The sequence below is a fragment of the Vicugna pacos genome, chromosome 12, assembly GCF_048564905.1.
Source record: "Vicugna pacos chromosome 12, VicPac4, whole genome shotgun sequence".
Taxonomy (NCBI): domain Eukaryota; kingdom Metazoa; phylum Chordata; class Mammalia; order Artiodactyla; family Camelidae; genus Vicugna; species Vicugna pacos.
The window spans coordinates 5,651,410-5,667,139 of NC_132998.1; the positions used below are offsets into that span (position 1 = coordinate 5,651,410).

The window sequence follows — 15,730 nt, forward strand, 5'->3', positions numbered from 1 at the left end:
CCTTCCCCCGTCGCCACGTCTTCATTATATTCTTCATTTCTTATTATATCTTTTTTCACTACTAAATCATAACACATCTTATATTAGAACCACGGAAGCACAGAACTTTGGGCAGTGTCAGGAGTCCGGCTGAAAGGAAGGGAGTCTACAGGTTTGCAGCCTGCACACAGAACTACAACCAATCTAGCCACTGTTCGGGGTTTCCTTCCTCCAACACCTCAACAAGGAGCAGTCAGAAGAAGTAGGCCCTTGAACTAAGGAGTGTTTGTTAGATAACGGGGCGGGAGGGGGGCTATGAACCAGCCTTTGTTAGCCAGGCAGTCTTGATTTTCCAGCATCTTGTCTGGCTTCCTTTATCTCATCCTAACTACCCAAATCTTCCTTGAAATGGGATTATGGGGTACCCCCGCCCCACCTCCTCCCGTGGCATTGTCGCCCTTCCTTGCCTACGGTTTCGACGAGAGGGAGGCTCCAAACGACTAGGGATAGAATGACTGGGATCGGGGACAAGCGGCTGAGAGGCCAGGGCTCGCAGGCGCAGGGCTGGGAGTGGGCCGGGTGGCGTAGAGAGGACCTCCGCGCCGCGCCGGCTTCGCGCCCCCGCAGTGTCCTCGGGGCCCACTAGAGGGCGCCCCGGCGCTCGCATTCCCCGCGCGTAGCCGGAGCCTCCGCCGCAACCAGCCCGGAGCCTCCCCGCGCGGCGCCGCGATCTGAAGAGCCGGGCGGCGGCCCGAGACCTCCGGGCCCGGCAAGTGGGACAGGGTGCGGGGGAGCCTCGGCTTTGTTCCTGGGGTCGGAGTGTGGCGGTTTCTCGACTCCGCCCCCCACCCCCGCAGGAAACGCCCAGAACCACCCTAGAGCCGCGATCTACAAAGCCCAGCGATCCCGAAGGCGGGAGGGGTCAGGCGTGCTCCGGAGGCAGGAGGATCCCCCTCGCTCTCAGGCTCACGCCCTGCTCCTCGTCAGGCCACCTCCAGCCCCATGAGGACCCCCGGGCCGGGGCTGAGAGCCTGGCGCAGCCTGGACCGAAATCTTGCGGCGGCCTTGGAGCGTTAGACAGGTCAGTGCCGGGGCGGGATGCGGGGCCGAGCTGGAGGCGGGAGAAGGCGCGCTCGCCGGTCCACCTTGTCCCCCGCACAGCTTCCCAGGGCCACTCACGGTGTCACCTCCGCCGGGGCCACTCAGTAGCGCGGGCGTGATTCTGCATTTTCGTGACAGGCAAGGTGTGGCGCTGCCCTCTGCAGCCCACTCGGGGCCAGGTGATGCTCCGCCTCAGGGGTTGGGGGATGCGCGGGCCAGAGGAGGCGGCGGGCTCGGGGACGTCTGATGTTCTAATAAAGCGATGCTCCTCTACTTACGAGCCACCGCGTCGAAATCACCACATCCAAAGGTCTCTTGCTTCAAGATGCCGGGCCTCGGGCGTGAGAGGAAAGCGAGACGCGGGAGAGGGCGACAAGAAAGGAAGCCAGGAGACCCGAGGCCCGGGAAGTGAGGGGAGGGGGACCAGGGGACCGATTCGCTGTGCAAATCCTGGAGAGCACCCGGGGGGCAGGCAGGAGCCTTCCCTCCCCATCTTTCTCACTCCCCCACCCTACCGCCCACTCAGGATGCGGTTGGGCCGCCGGGCCCTCTGTGTGCTGGTCGTGCTGCTCGCCTGTGCCTCGCTGGGGCTCCTGTACGCGAGCACCCGGGAAGCGCCGGGCCTCCGGGCACCTCTTGCCCCGTGGACGCCCCTGCAGGGCCTCCCCAGGCCAGAACTGCCAGGTCTTGTCCCCGAGCCCCGCTATGCACACATCCCAGTCAGGATCAAGGAGCAAGTGGTTGGGTGAGTGCAAAGAGTCGTGGAGAGGGCATGGCACTCGCTGTGGGGTGGCGTGGGAAGTTTTTGTTTCCTGGACTGCTGAGCTCTCCCAGCTGGTTGGGGAGGTGAAGTGGGAGCTGGAGAGGGGCAACTGAGTCTTGCATGGGGGGAGGGGGGTGCAGAATCTATCCTCCCTGAATCTTTGTCATGGTATGGAGAAGGGAGGGTGTGCAGTCAGGGGAGGGCCCTGACTTTCTGAGTTCTGGTGATTCCCTATGAAAGGAGAGTCCAGATGAGGTCCTGATGGTGGGAAGGCAACTCGAAATCCTAGCAGTTGGCCCTATTCCACACCTCTGTAAAATCCAGATTTAGGGATGTGTCATCCCATTGATAGTTCCTACTCCCGGGGACTATTTGAAGAGCAATGTTTCAGGGGACAGACTGGATGGGCAGGGTTGAAGAGCCAAGGTGTGAGGCACTGTGTAAATGTTTTGGGAGGATGAGTGGAGCTGCATGGCTGGCTCTGAGAACCCTTCCTCCCTTCTTCCGGGATCCAGGCTGCTGTCTGCAAACAACTGCAGCTGTGAGTCCAGCGGAGGAAGCCTTCACCTCCCCTTCCAGAGGCAGGTCCAAGCCATTGACCTCACCAAGGCCTTTGACCCTGAGGAGCTGAGGGCTGCCTCTGCCTCAAGGGAGCAGGAATTTCAGGCCTTCCTTTCAAGGTATCAGCAGGAAAGGAGGGCATGACTCTGCAGGTGGACAGCAGTGGGAAGCCACGAGGGTGGGTATGGCAGGAGGGAGAGCCCCCCCTCCCCTGACTCCTCCCCTGACCCCCCCCCAACCTTCGCTGCCAGGAGCCAGTCTGCTGCCGACCAGCTGCTCATAGCCCCTGCTAACTCCCCACTACAGTACCCACTGCAGGGTGTGGAGGTCCAGCCCCTCAGGAGCATCCTGGTGCCAGGTAGGAGAATGGTCCTAGGGGATGACCTAAGCCACTGTGGGGGTGGCAGAGCCCAGGCTGGGTGGGGAAGAATGAGGGAAGATTCAAATGGGAAGTGGGAGACTTCTGATGAAAGGGAGACTTGAGGTCAGGTGGGCTCATGGGGTGGGAGGTGGGGACAGAAGGGACTCTAGGGTTGTCAGGATTTGCAGAAGACAGTGACTGGAGATGTTTGGGAAGAATGATCTATTCTTTACTGACTGACTAAAGGTTAGGTGGATAGCACAAGCTATTGCTTTAATGGAAAGGAGAAAAAATCAATTACTCTAGGCTATGCCCTGCAGTGTGCCCTGCTGTGGCCTCAACAGGAGGGATGGGTGAGAAGTTCTGTGTTGTGTGCGATGAAAGAGGGGAGAGAAAGTGAGGAATTCTAGGTTGTCTGTGATTCTGGTCCCCTTTCCTTCCTCCCAGGCCTGAGCCTGCAGGCCGCTTCAGTTCAAGAGGTATACCAGGTAAGAAGAAACAGGAGGGCAGGGAGGCAAGGTGGGCATTAAGGATACTGGGAGGGCAAGAGGCTGCCAAAGGAGAAACCAGAGAAGCAAGAGGTGGGTCTGGGGCCTAACCCTGCACTCTGCAATCCCCTCTCCCAGGTGAACCTGACTGCCTCCTTGGGCACCTGGGACGTGGCAGGGGAAGTGACTGGAGTGACTCTCACTGGAGAGGGGCAGCCAGATCTCACCCTTGCCAGCCCAGGGCTGGACCAACTCAATCGGCAGCTGCAACTGGTCACTTATAGCAGCCGAAGCTACCAGGCAAACACAGCAGACACAGGTGCGAAGCCTGGGCGGAGGCAGTGGCAGGCTGGGTGAACACAGAGAAACCAGAAAGGGAGGAGCAGGCAAATGACAGAGGGTGTGGGAGTCACTAGGGCGATGGCCAGAGCTGCCCAGCTACACAATGGGCATTTCAGCTGAGCCAACAGGACCAAGGAGGGAGAGAAGGGGCCTTTGTTCATCTGGAGGCTGGAGTAGGCCAGAGGGAAACCCAAGCCTTGGGTGTGTCCCCCTGTCAGGCCAACCGTGAGGGCCCCAGGAAGTGACCTGCCCCAGGAGCCAGAAGACTCAAGCTCTATTCCCAACTCACCACTTACTAGAGGGCAAAGAGCTTTATCTCCCAGAGTCTCCATTTCTCCTCTAGCAGAAGGCGCATAACACAGCCCTCCTGCTTCTCTCCAAGGCTTCTACACCAAACCTGCCCCCACTTTGGGGTCTTTGCATTTGCTGTTCCCTCTGCCTAGAATGCTCTTTCCCCAGATTTTGGCATGGCTGGCTCCTTCTTGTCATTTGGATCTCAGCTCAAATGGCTCCTCTTCACTATCACATTACTTGTCTTATTTTCTATTCAATACTTATCAGTATCTGAATTTTCTTTTTTTACTTAGTCTGGAATCAGACTGACTAGGTTCCTATCTAGCCTTGTTGCTTTTAGTTGGATAATCATGGATAAATTAATTTCTCTGTGCCTTCTTTTTCTACAGTAGGACTCTACTTAATAGGTTATTGTGGGGATTAAATGAGTTCACATAGTTAAGGTAATTAAAAAAGTGCCTGGCACATAGTAAATGCTCAGTAAAAGTTAGCTTTTAATTGGGTCTTTTATCATCTTTCTCCCGTCTATTAGAATGTAAGTTCCATGGGGATAAGAACCTTGTGTTCTTGTCTAACAGGGCCTAGGAAGGTGATATACAGGGTAGGCACTTAAGTATTGATTCACTGAAAAGAGAATGTTGTCCAAGCCCTGGGGGCCACATCTCATCTCCTTTCTTCCCAGTCCGGTTCTCCACCGAGGGGTATGAAGCTGCCTTCACCATCCGCATAAGACACCCCCCCAACCCTCGGCTGTACCCACCTGGGTCTCTACCCCAGGGAGGTGAGACTGGTGTGCTCAGGGACATAGATCCAGCCCTGATGGGGAGAAAGTTGGGAGAGGGCGGTCCTGGGAGAGGTCTTCCTACTCCTCACTCCCCACTCTCCTCTGCATCTAACCCTGCCCCTGGCTCCCAGCCCAGTACAACATCAGCGCTCTGGTCACCATTGCCACTAAGACCTTCCTTCGTTACAATCGGCTACGAGCACTCATCGCCAGCATCCGCCGCTTCTATCCGACAGTCACAGTGGTCATCGCCGACGACAGCGACAAGCCAGAGAGCATTAGCGGCCCCCACATTGAGCACTATCTTATGCCTTTTGGCAAGGTGCGCAGCGGGCTAGGCTGAACCATGCTCCACGGGGCACCGGGAGGGGGCGCACCCTCAGTCGGCTGTGTCCAGAGTAGTGATTCCAGGATTATCTGCCTCAGAATCACTGAGGTGGCTGTTCAGCATGAGGATTTCTGGAATGTAAGCTCCATGGGAGCTGCATGGGAGTGCTGTCTCACTCGAGTTGCATTCTTAGAATGGTGCTTAGCACCTAATGGGCGCTCAGTGAACAGTAGATGAATGAATGAATGTACGCATGAATTAAACGCATTCCAAGACCCTCCCCCAGAACACAGACTCAGAGCCTCTCACAGTGGAAAAAGGCACTTTTTTTTTTTTACCTAGCTCCCGGCCATTCGTAACTACTTGAAAGTTTGGAGTGGGACACAGGCTGTTGAGAGGGGTCGGGAGAGAGGCGGAAAGGTGGCAGAGGGCTCTGTCCTATCTCAACAGCATCACCAACCGTACCTACCCTTCCCCAGGGCTGGTTCGCAGGCCGGAACCTGGCTGTATCTCAAGTAACCACCAAGTACGTGCTGTGGGTGGACGACGACTTCATCTTCACGGCGCGGACGCGGCTGGAGAGGCTTGTGGACGTGCTGGAGCGGACACCGTTGGACCTGGTATGGGAGGGGCCACGGGATGCGCGGTGGGAGGAGGGCGCCCAGCAGGCCAAGGCCGCGTCGGGGAGACCCAACCGAGAGCAGCCAGCCCTGGGATGGGAGAGGACGACGAACGGGAGCCTGGGAGACTGTCTGGGTCCTGCAGGGGTGGAGCAGGAGAGCACGAGGCAGGGGAACCATCCGCGGGGAGAGGGAGCCCAGACCTACCCCCTTCCGGTCCGCGCCCAGCCTGGAGCCCTCCTCCCACCCGGGCAGGTGGGCGGCGCAGTGCGCGAGATCTCCGGCTTCGCCACCACCTACCGGCAGCTGCTGAGCGTGGAGCCGGGCGCTCCAGGCCGCGGGAACTGCCTCCGGCAGAGGCGCGGCTTCCACCACGAGCTCGTCGGCTTCCCAGGCTGCGTGGTCACAGACGGCGTGGTCAACTTTTTCCTGGCGCGGACCGACAAGGTGCGCGAGGTCGGCTTCGACCCGCGCTTCAGCCGCGTGGCTCACCTAGGTGAGTGGCGCCCCCTCCTGGCCAAGCCCGGCAGGGACGCCGCGGGGCGCTGGGCCAGGCTCCGTGCAGCCAGTAGCCAAGGGCCCTGGGTACTGCTCCCCGCCCATCCTCGCGGGGCCCAATGCTGCCACGGGGTCCCCAGAGCAGTTCTACGAAGACTTACCAAAACCTGTCCCAGGGCAAGAGAGAGAGAAAGCGCCCCTCTCCTGGCCCCGATTATCACTTAAACTTGACCATTACCTGGAACTGCCTTGAACTTCCCCACCACTGTCACCTCCACTTCTGTCCCACTCCCAGCCGTATTCTCTGGTTCTTACCACCTTGGAGCAGTCCATTCAGCATTTATTGAACCTCTGGGCGTGTGTGTTGGGGGTGGGGTAGGGGGAGTCCGTTTTCAAAACAAGGTAAGTATATTGACCCCACTTTATACGAGAGTAAAACTAAGACCTAAAAGGGTTGACTTACATGCCCAAGATCCTTAGAAATAGTCTTTGCATAAGCACTCTCCGTATCCCAGTCTCAGCTCTCCCTTAACTGTTGGCCCTGTGCATCCTCAAGACCTTTCATTGTGCACTTCCCTTCCCTCCACCCCCAGAATTCTTCCTGGATGGACTTGGTTCTCTTCAGGTGGGCTCCTGCTCAGACGTCGTTGTGGATCATGCATCCAAGTTGAAGTTGCCTTGGACATCAAGGGATGCTGGGGCAGAGACTTATGCCCAGTACCGTTACCCGGGATCACTAGATGAAAGTCAGGTGGCCAAACACCGCCTGCTCTTCTTCAAACATCGGCTCCAGTGCATGACCTCAGAGTGATGGCCACCCTTGGCCTTCCAGCTGTCAGGCTGGGCCTGCCTCCTTGTCCCTGCCAGGATTTCTAGCAAACCCCACCGGCCAGTGACCACTCCACTGACTGTCCCCAGTCTCCTTCAGAACTTGATCCCAAATAGGGGCTTGTCCTGGTGACACTCCGCCTTTCTGTGAGTGCCCAGGGGCATGATGGAGCCATAACTCATCCCACAGCCAGTGCCAAGTCCTCCTCCCACCCCCTTCTCGTGGGGCAGGAATTGGGGCGTTGCTTTCCAAGTGCCAAAGAGCCCACTGGGACTCTAAGAACCTAAAGTGAAAACACTCTCCTGTCATCTCCTTGGGACTACGGGGATGGGGAAGCCCCCAGCATCTATTCCCAGGCCTGGGCCCCCCCATCTCTGGATCCAGGAATCTGCAGCGGCTGCAGCCCCACCCCATAGAGAAAACTGGTACTCTGGAGCTGCTGTAGGGGCTGGTGAACACACAGGTGAAAGCCATTTTCAGTTGTGTCTCTGCAGTGCTGTGGGCATGGAGGAAGGGGCATCAAGGGTCCGAGTGCAGACACCCAGACTCACTTCATGAATCCAGAGGCTCTCAGCTTTGTTTTATTAGTTACATTAAATAAGGGGGCACAGGGGCCATGGTCCTCTTCACACATGCACTGTTGGGGCCCTCCACAATTTGAGTGACCTGGTCAGACCCACACTGTGCAAGTCTTTGGACCAGTGAGCTCCTGGGAAAGGGAAGGGACATGTCAGAAATAGGTCAGCTGTCCCCCTCCCTCACCCAAGATTTGCCAGACCTCTGAGGGGCACACCACCTGCCTTGGAACCTAAGTTCCTCAGCTCTTCACCCACAGCTGGACCCAGTCTCTCTGGCTTAGTCTTAAATCAACTGATCATTTCACCCCTACCCCTTCCTCCTTCATCTTCCTCCTCAGCCCTCTTCGCAATCCCTCTGCCTGGATCTTCAGCCACTGACTCACACCTCCCTCGCCATAGCCCAGCACCTCCTGGCTTCCACTCCCGCTGCTACTGCCTCCTCACCAGTCTCTCCAGGGCATATGCAGCTGCATCCTGGACACTCACAAACAGCTGTTCTGGGGTCACTCTGTCCAGGAGTCCTGCCTGGGTCAGCGTCCCCAGCACTGAGGCTGTGTGGAGAGGGGGGCCAGGCTCTCAGGCCCTCCATCCACACTGTGTCCTCTTCCCTCCCCCCAAATGTCTGGTCATTCCCCAGTCTCCAGGTCCCTCCACCCTCCACCTCTCACCATTACATTGAGCCAGGAGAAAGTGGATCCCAGCATCTCGGCATCGGCTGGCCAGCTGTGGGGGTGGGGGGAGAGGGGTTAAATCCTACATCAGAGAGTATTCATGGGATGAGAAGGGGACTGTCTCCTTAACCTACCCTCTCCCTCACCTGAACCACTTCTCTGGCCCCTGCAGCATCTGCAAAGGTGACACCACTGCAGTCTAGGACCACCACTCTGACAGGCTCAGCAACTAGGATGGGAGAAAGCAAGAGTACCCTGATGCCTCCACGGGTCGTGCCCAAATCTCCTTCCTTGTCATCCCATCTCACCTGCATCAGGTGGGCTGTCTGTCTTTGGAGTGAGCTGTGAGTAGAGAAGGGCAGTCACCACCTCTGAGACACAAGCATGAACATGTACCCCTTGAGCACAATGACCCCCCCAGAACACCCACCTGCCTCCCACCCCCAAAGAAGCCATACGCTCCTTTTGACCAAATCCCTCACCTGGCCTCCTTCTCCAAGCCTCAAATGCCACTCCAGGATGCGGCGAAACTGCCCACGGGTTCCAAAGTAGAGTGGTGTTGGATAGCTCAGGATGCAGAGCCCTGGGACCTGGAGGAGCTAAGGGGCCAGAGGGTCAGTGAAACATTCCAGTCCAATCTCCCCTTCCTGCTTTGGCTGTAGCCCACCCACCTTGTGGCTCTCTCGGAGTGGCCTGTAGAGCTCTGTCCCCTCGGCCAGTCCAAGTGCCAGGCACCGGACCCTAGGCAGGAAGCTGGGGTCAGATTCCCAGCCTGAGCTGGCTGGAGAGTCACCCCAAGCACTCTGTTCTCTCCCCTCCTCTCGACTCCCCTCATCTCTCCTCCCACCTCTGGGTGCGGCAGACCACAGTCATCATGGAGAAGACCACACCTACAGCCAGACCCAGGTCCACGCTCAGGGTCACTACAGCCACCCATGTGACCATCCACACAGCCTGCAGGACATAGATGGGAGTGAAATGCCCAGAAGGAATGCCAGGCCATCACTGCCAGGAAAAGGGGTCCAGGGGCAGTGACTACCTGGGCAAGTAATGGGGAGGGATGGCTCAGGAGAAAGTGGAAAGGACGATGGAGGGGGCAGGACTGACATAATGGGGATTCCCCCCAGATGTAACTACCCCTTGAACCACCTGGGGAGTTATAAATATTCAAGTCTGAAGAGGTTCAAGCTCCACCCTTCATCTTGTCTCTGAATAAAGGGATGAGGAGGTATACATGTTGGGGGTGGGTTGGGTGCAGAACTTAGGACTGGGACACTTAGCTTTGATCCAGGGCAGGGGTTGGGGATTCTGGGGAAGATGGGAGGGGCAATCTGAGGGTAAATCTGAGGGTAATGCTGCCATTTCTCACAAAGTCCACGCGGCTGATGCGCCACAGTTGTGGAAGCTCCTGCATCTGGAAGAACATCTGGCGCATGCTGGAGATGTTGATGCAGGCCAGGACAGCCTTGGGGCAGAGGAGGTGAGCTGACCTCCCCAGCATACTGAGATAGAGCCACCCACCCCCCAGCCATCCCTCCACCTTCTCTGCTGCTTACCTTGGGCAGATAGTAGAAGAAGGGCCCCAGCCACAGCAGCACAGACAGGACAACCAGGCAGGAAAAAAGGCCTGCCAGCTGGAGGGGAGGAGGGATGGAGGGACAGAAGCAAAGAAGGGAGGGAACCCCACCCACCGTCTGCTTCGCCATCCTTGGAAGGCTCCCTCCTCCCAAATCCCCTCCACACCGCCACACAGATATTCCTCACCCCTCAACTCCCTTCTTGATATTCTGCCACTCACACCTACCTTTCCTCTCCCCCAGTTAAATGCCTATCATTTGCCAGATTCCCCCAAGATGTAGTTCAGTGTCCCTAAAAAACCACTGGTAGATTAACCTAAAAGCAGACTAAACAGATGCTTAGGGCACCAGGAAAGTATGGGAAGCCAGAAATATTAGGGAGAGACTTTGACATATGATATTTCTTTTTAAAAGAAAATGTCCTCACAAGGAAAAAAATCAGAATTTTGTTTTTAAAGTTTATCTTCCATATTAGTATTGTTCTTATTTTGAACTACATAAAGGGTACCTTTTTCAGTGCTTAGAGTCTATAAAGGTCTTAATGGAGATTTCTTCTCTTCAATCTCTCCTACCTAGATAGTCCCATCCCCACACTCACCTCCCCTCACAGATTCCCATCCTCCTCTATAGAGCTGCCACCAGGGTATCTACCAGTCTTCCACCTGTTCCACCACCACCCAAACTGGATGCCTCTTCCCCCTTCTTCTCATCCAAGGACAGGCTCTTACCTGTGTGTTCCCACCAGCATCCACTAGTAGGCTGGTCGTGGCCAACGTGGCCGAGTTGGGAAAGCAAGAGAAGAGGGAGGAGACGAGGTTGGAGACCCCATGCGCCAAGAGCTCCTGGAGGGATGCAGTGAGATGAAAAGGAGAGAGACCAAGTCATGTGTGGGGAGTGGGGAGTCACATGAGGGAGTTGTCCCTGGAATGAGGCTGGGGTCCTCACTCAAAGTCACACCTGGTTGGAGTCAATAGTGTAGCTGTACTTGTCTGCATAGATGGAGGCCAGGGAGGCGGACACAGCAAAGGTAACCAGTGCCATGGGCAGCGAGTCAGCCAGAATCCTGGGCAGCTCAGCTAGACTGGGAAGGAGAGGTTGAGGAAATCTAGAAAGAGAGAGGGATCCGTGGTGAGGATGGCTGGGGTATAAGGAGGCTATGGGGAAGAGAGAGGAGGAGGTGTTGAGAGACAGAGTTGTGAAAAAAGAAAGTTGGTGTCTTTTCATTATCTCTTACCCTCCGGGCAGCAATCCCACTATCTGGACATTGTATCTTGTGTCCAGGGAAGAGGTGAAGCAGAGCACAGAGGCCAGAAGCACCTGAGAAAGAGAGGAAATGTGGGCATGGGAGGAGATAGGCTCCTGGCAGAGGCTAGAAGGGGCTGGACATGAGAGAGGATTGTAACGCCGGTCCCATGGTTGCAGGAGCCCAGCAGCTGGGGGAGCTGGGATGTGTTTGGGATGAGTGCCCGACAACTGATTTAGAGTGAGGGAGCGTGGGGACGGAAATGAGGATGATGTATGCCTGGACTTATGGAGAGAGATGGACTGGAGGAAATCAGAGAGAGCTGCTATAAGCGATGGTGTATATCAAGAAATATAACCAAGCCATTCCAAGTAGGGAAGCTGGGTTACATCTAGGGACATATGGGTTATCTGTGGGGATGTGGAATATTTAATTAGCTGGGGAGAAAGAGAAATGTAGGTGGATGTGGGGAGGGAGATGAGCCGTGGGTGAGGAGAGAGAGGGAGTGGAGGTTCTGTGGGACCGCTGTAAGGAGGAAGAAGGCTTTCTGAGAGCTCCGGAGCAGGCTTCAGGAGAGAAGGGAAACGTGTGGATGGGGGATTTCGGAGCGTCAAAGTGTTTCGGGAAGAGGCCTGGAGAAGTACCGCATAAGCAAGGCCTCTCATCTGTGACCTCTCTGCACTCCACGAGGGGGCGGCAGCGGCCAGTTCCTACAGGATGGGCAGGGTTTGTGCGGTGCCAGAGGCCGGGACCCAGGAGCCATCCTCACCATGACGATTTCCCCTGGGATCGGGGTGGGTAGCTTGTCTCGAAATCTCACATTCAGTTCCTTCACCGGCACGAGCAGCGCCAAGCTGAGTGCGGAGATGGTCAGTTCGGCGGGGCTGCTCCGGGGCAGCGCCGTCAGCACGGCGGCCAGCGTCTGCGGGCAGGGGCGGTGAGCAGAGGGCCCCGAGCCAGGTCGACTGCCCTCAGCGCGGACCCCCCAGACCAAGGCGAGGCCCTCTCTCCTGGCTCGCATCAGAGCTTTCACCTCCGTAGCGACCCTCATTCAGCCACATGGTTCTGACTTCTTCTCCGCCCCCGCCACACACTATCCCTCCACTCGCAGCCATTCCTTCCTTTTCGGGTTCCTGTCTTCCCGGGACAGCCAGAAGCTTCTTCGCTCTTCTCCCACCCCCACCTTGAAGAGAGCGAAGCAGCCGATCTGGCGCGGGAGGGGCAACCCCAAAAGGCTGGGCAGCTGGGACACGAGCACGTGTAGGGCAGCCCCGCTGGTCAGCGCTTTGACCACAGGTTCCGACAGAAAGGTGGCCAGGATGCCGAGCTGCAGCGCGAACATCCCCAGCTGCAGGAGAGAAGATGCGCCATCATCACTCATCACTGGAGGAGGAGCGGACCAGCCAGAGTGCAGTGCGCCAGCTTCTCCGGGCACCTCTCCCGCCCAGACCGGTGCTGGAGACTTGTCCCCGCCGCCTCCTCCCCTGGCCCAGTTCCATGGTCCCCAGCGTGGATCCCCCAGAGTCCTCCCCCAAGGTCCTCCCTCACCATCAGTGCCCCGCTCCCGAAGGCCACGGCCGCCGCGGCACCAACCCGCTGAGCATCCAACTGTTCCCTCTCGATTCCGCTCAAGTTCCCCTCGAGAGGTTCGGGCACCAGCCGCTCCACGGCGGAGCCTGTCATGAGGCTGAGTACCGCGAAAGTTCCTAGGGCCCCGGGACAAACGCAGAAATCGCCAGCTGTGCTGTTTGGGCGCAGCAACTCCCAGCCCCGCCCCCCCCCCCCATGTTGCCATCAGGCCCCCTGTCCTAGAAGGCTGCTGCTCAGGTGAAGACCATGGAACCAAGAGAAGCCCAGAACCCCTGGTGAGGAAAGAAGGGAGCACCCACTGTAAAACTGCCCCCAACTGCATCAGCCCCCTCTTGCACATGCCCTGCAGACTGCTTGCTCCTTTGGGTGACAGTGCATATTCTCTCCCCTCTTCCAAGTCTTAAGGGACATTCGTTTTAGCCAAATTTCATGGGGAGGAAAAGTCTGAGTAAACTCCCGCCTCTTTGCACCGACTTAGCACCTCCAGCAAGCATTGCCTAGGTCAGAGGATCATAGCAGGGTAGCGGAAGGGGTGGACAGGATGGTGGGGGATGTGAAGAGGGGAATAAGAGATAGATTATAAGAACTGGAAGCCTGAAACCCCTGTTCATTTCACCCCCACAGAGGAGAGAAGTCACTGGGTCACTCACCCGTGGACAGATGTCTCCCAGTACCCAACAAGGTGTAGATGAGGACAGGGAAAAAAGAAGTGTAGAGTCCAAATACTGGGGGCACGGAGGTCAGGAGAGCAAAAGCCATGCCTGGGGGAGTAATGGGAAAAATGATTGATCTTCAGTGTGTGGGGTGGGGGGGTGGGGGTTCCCAGCCTCCAGGACCCCGTTCCTTTCCCACACTCTGGGAGGCTGGCACCGGGACGCTAAATCACGCCACATGCGGGAACTGAGGGGTTAAGGGACCTCGGTGGGAGGTCGTGGGGCGAACAAGTTCAGAGATCCGTGTCGGCTGAGTCCTGGGGGGCAGGCATCGGGCCTCTCTCCAGTTCCCTGAGCCAGAACGTGTCCAAGACTTCTCGCAGGATTGCGCAGATGAGGGGAGCTGGAGGGTGGGGATCTGACGGAGGTCCACAGTCCTTGGCCAGAACTTGGCCTCAGATCCGGGTCGCCGAACCCTCAGCCACACTAACCCACCTTCGCTCCCGGTCCCAGGCCCCAGGTCCCAGGCCCCATGCCAACCCAAAGCCCTCTAGAGCTTGGGCCCCTGACAGGCTGCTATTGGGGCCTCTCACCCTGGGGCACGTGCACGATGCCCACGGTCACTCCGGCCACCGCATCCCCCAGCAGCCAGGCCCGCCAGCGGTACCGGGGCAGCCAGCGCAGCGGGGGCAGCCGCGCCAGCAGCAGGCGCCACGCCCCCAGTCCGGAACGGGCGCCGGCCCGCCGCCTCCAGAGCCCGCGCAGCCGGGACCAGCGAGGCTCCGCCAGCGGCTCGGGCTCCTGCTCTGCGTCCCCGAAGAGCTGCTGGAACCGGGCCTCGGTAAGCGGTTCCCTGAACTTGGCGCCCAGGGGGAACTTAAGGTCGGAGGTCTCTCCCGGACCTGGGCAGGTCCTGGCGCCCAGGAGCCCACTCATTGTGCTCTCGGCCACCTCCAACTCCGCCCAGTCTTAAATAGCCCTCCGCGCGCTGGCCCCGAGTCCCGCCTCCCAGAAGCAGGGTCCAATCCTGTCCTGGAGGGCGCCCTCTCTTGGGGACCTTCTGCAGTCAGGAGACAGCTGCATCTTGGGGAGGGGATGTCTCTTATGTTAGGCGTTTCCTCAGACATCCTTGGCAGGACCGCTTGCTCTGGAGCCTGTGGGGGATGGCTGTGAAAAGGTGTAGGAGCCAGAGAAATAGGCCAGAAGACAAGCGCACCCCGACACCCACTGTTTGCCACTCCTGTCTTTTGAATCCCACCTCCTCACTCCCAGTTCCTTTCCACATCTGCACTTTGGGGAGAGACTCCTCTAGGGTTACTGGTCACTCTGAGGGCTGCTGCATTGGCCTCAGCAGTTTCACAAACTACCTAGATGGGAAGCAGCTCCACATATTGGCTAGGGATGGACAGAGAACCACCAACCCACACTTCTGCTGGGAGTGGCTGGGTCTAAATCCCCAGTTCAGGGCCTCAGGGGGAATACTGAACAGATAGGGAATTTTATTTCTCAGAAGCAAAAACCAGTGCACCACTATTTATTACATTCCAGTGCTATTCACATTGTAGGCACTCAATAACACTTGGTGGTCAAATTAAGTACAAAAGGTCACCCACCTATCTCATGTACCCCTGTGGTCCCTAAAGAGATACAAAGGTTCTGAGCTCCAAATCCTATTTTCCTCATCCCCTCCTCCATTCGCAAGAATCCTTAGCACCCCTCCCAATCACCCTCCAGTCCCAGTCCCTGACCCCAAAGCTCTGGGGGTGGGGTACATTGAGGGTGGATCTCCCCTCTTCAATTCCTCCTATTGTTCCCCAGAAGTCTTATCTGGGCTGTACGTCCTGTCCCCCCCTTAGAGGTCCCTCCCCTCATTGTGGCCAGAGAGACCTCAGGCCCACAGGGAGGCTCCAGCTCCTCCTTGTCCCCCCACCCCAGCAGTCTATTGTCTGCTGAGGAAGCTCAAGTACACGTGACTGGGCCCAGGGGACGAATGGACACAGTGGACACACCGATGCCCAAGGACCCAGGACAGGGCATCTGGACATGCATCTCTGCACGTTTGGCTCTCTCTGTCCCTGGGAGGGGTGAAGACCCCTCTGGGCTCTCCACTCTTGGGTCTGTGGCTTGAAGAAGAATCCCTTCCTGCTCAGTATGGATATGCCCTACAACCTCCCAGACAGCAAAAATAAGGAGACCCAGAGCCAGAAGGAGCCATAGCGCCCAGCATCCTCTCCACCTCCCCGAGTTCCCTCAGCTGGACATGGAAGCCTCAGAAGGAAAGGTACATTGAGCTCTTGGTCCTTCAGAATCTGGGTGTCGGGGGGAATGGCGGGAGGTCACCCCAGAGTGGGCTTTCCAGTGGGTCTAGAATGGAGGCTAGATGGGAGGGAAAGAAGGGCTGGGCAAAGGGGAGGATATATCAGGGTTCTAGGGCTTCCCAGTGGCCCCAAGCTCCAGGACTGGACTGAGA

General features: G+C 57.5%; 2 protein-coding genes across 5 annotated transcripts; one reads left to right on the forward strand and one right to left on the reverse strand.

The window, feature by feature from the left end:
• The first annotated feature begins 664 nt into the window (after window positions 1-664).
• On the forward strand, window positions 665-7,076 carry B4GALNT1 (beta-1,4-N-acetyl-galactosaminyltransferase 1). Of its 4 annotated transcripts, none has more exons than XM_072972526.1 (11): window positions 665-1,060; window positions 1,607-1,825; window positions 2,359-2,523; window positions 2,656-2,762; window positions 3,213-3,253; window positions 3,392-3,572; window positions 4,572-4,670; window positions 4,805-4,995; window positions 5,481-5,621; window positions 5,850-6,117; window positions 6,713-7,076. In XM_072972526.1, the coding sequence occupies exons 2-11, from the start codon at window positions 1,608-1,610 to the stop codon at window positions 6,928-6,930; spliced, it is 1,629 nt and encodes a 542-aa protein (XP_072828627.1). In that variant the 5' UTR covers window positions 665-1,060; window position 1,607; the 3' UTR covers window positions 6,931-7,076. The 4 variants fall into 4 exon arrangements, with proteins under 4 accessions (XP_072828627.1, XP_006218025.1, XP_072828628.1 ...); XM_006217963.4 differs by having other exon boundaries at window positions 686-1,060; window positions 5,877-6,117; XM_072972527.1 differs by lacking the exon at window positions 6,713-7,076 and having other exon boundaries at window positions 928-1,060; window positions 5,767-6,067.
• Window positions 7,077-7,151: 75 nt separating this feature from the next.
• On the reverse strand, window positions 7,152-15,082 carry SLC26A10P (Solute carrier family 26 member 10). Its single transcript, XM_015250947.3, has 18 exons — window positions 13,854-15,082; window positions 13,258-13,368; window positions 12,566-12,723; window positions 12,201-12,365; window positions 11,787-11,939; window positions 11,009-11,091; window positions 10,732-10,879; window positions 10,503-10,616; window positions 9,754-9,831; window positions 9,567-9,662; window positions 9,045-9,151; window positions 8,869-8,938; window positions 8,680-8,796; window positions 8,506-8,539; window positions 8,344-8,426; window positions 8,195-8,249; window positions 7,971-8,077; window positions 7,152-7,657 (listed from the first exon to the last, which is right to left on the reverse strand). Exons 1-18 carry the CDS (start codon window positions 14,194-14,196, stop codon window positions 7,619-7,621), a joined length of 2,061 nt encoding a protein of 686 aa, XP_015106433.2. The 5' UTR covers window positions 14,197-15,082; the 3' UTR covers window positions 7,152-7,618.
• Between the last annotated feature and the right edge of the window lie 648 nt (window positions 15,083-15,730).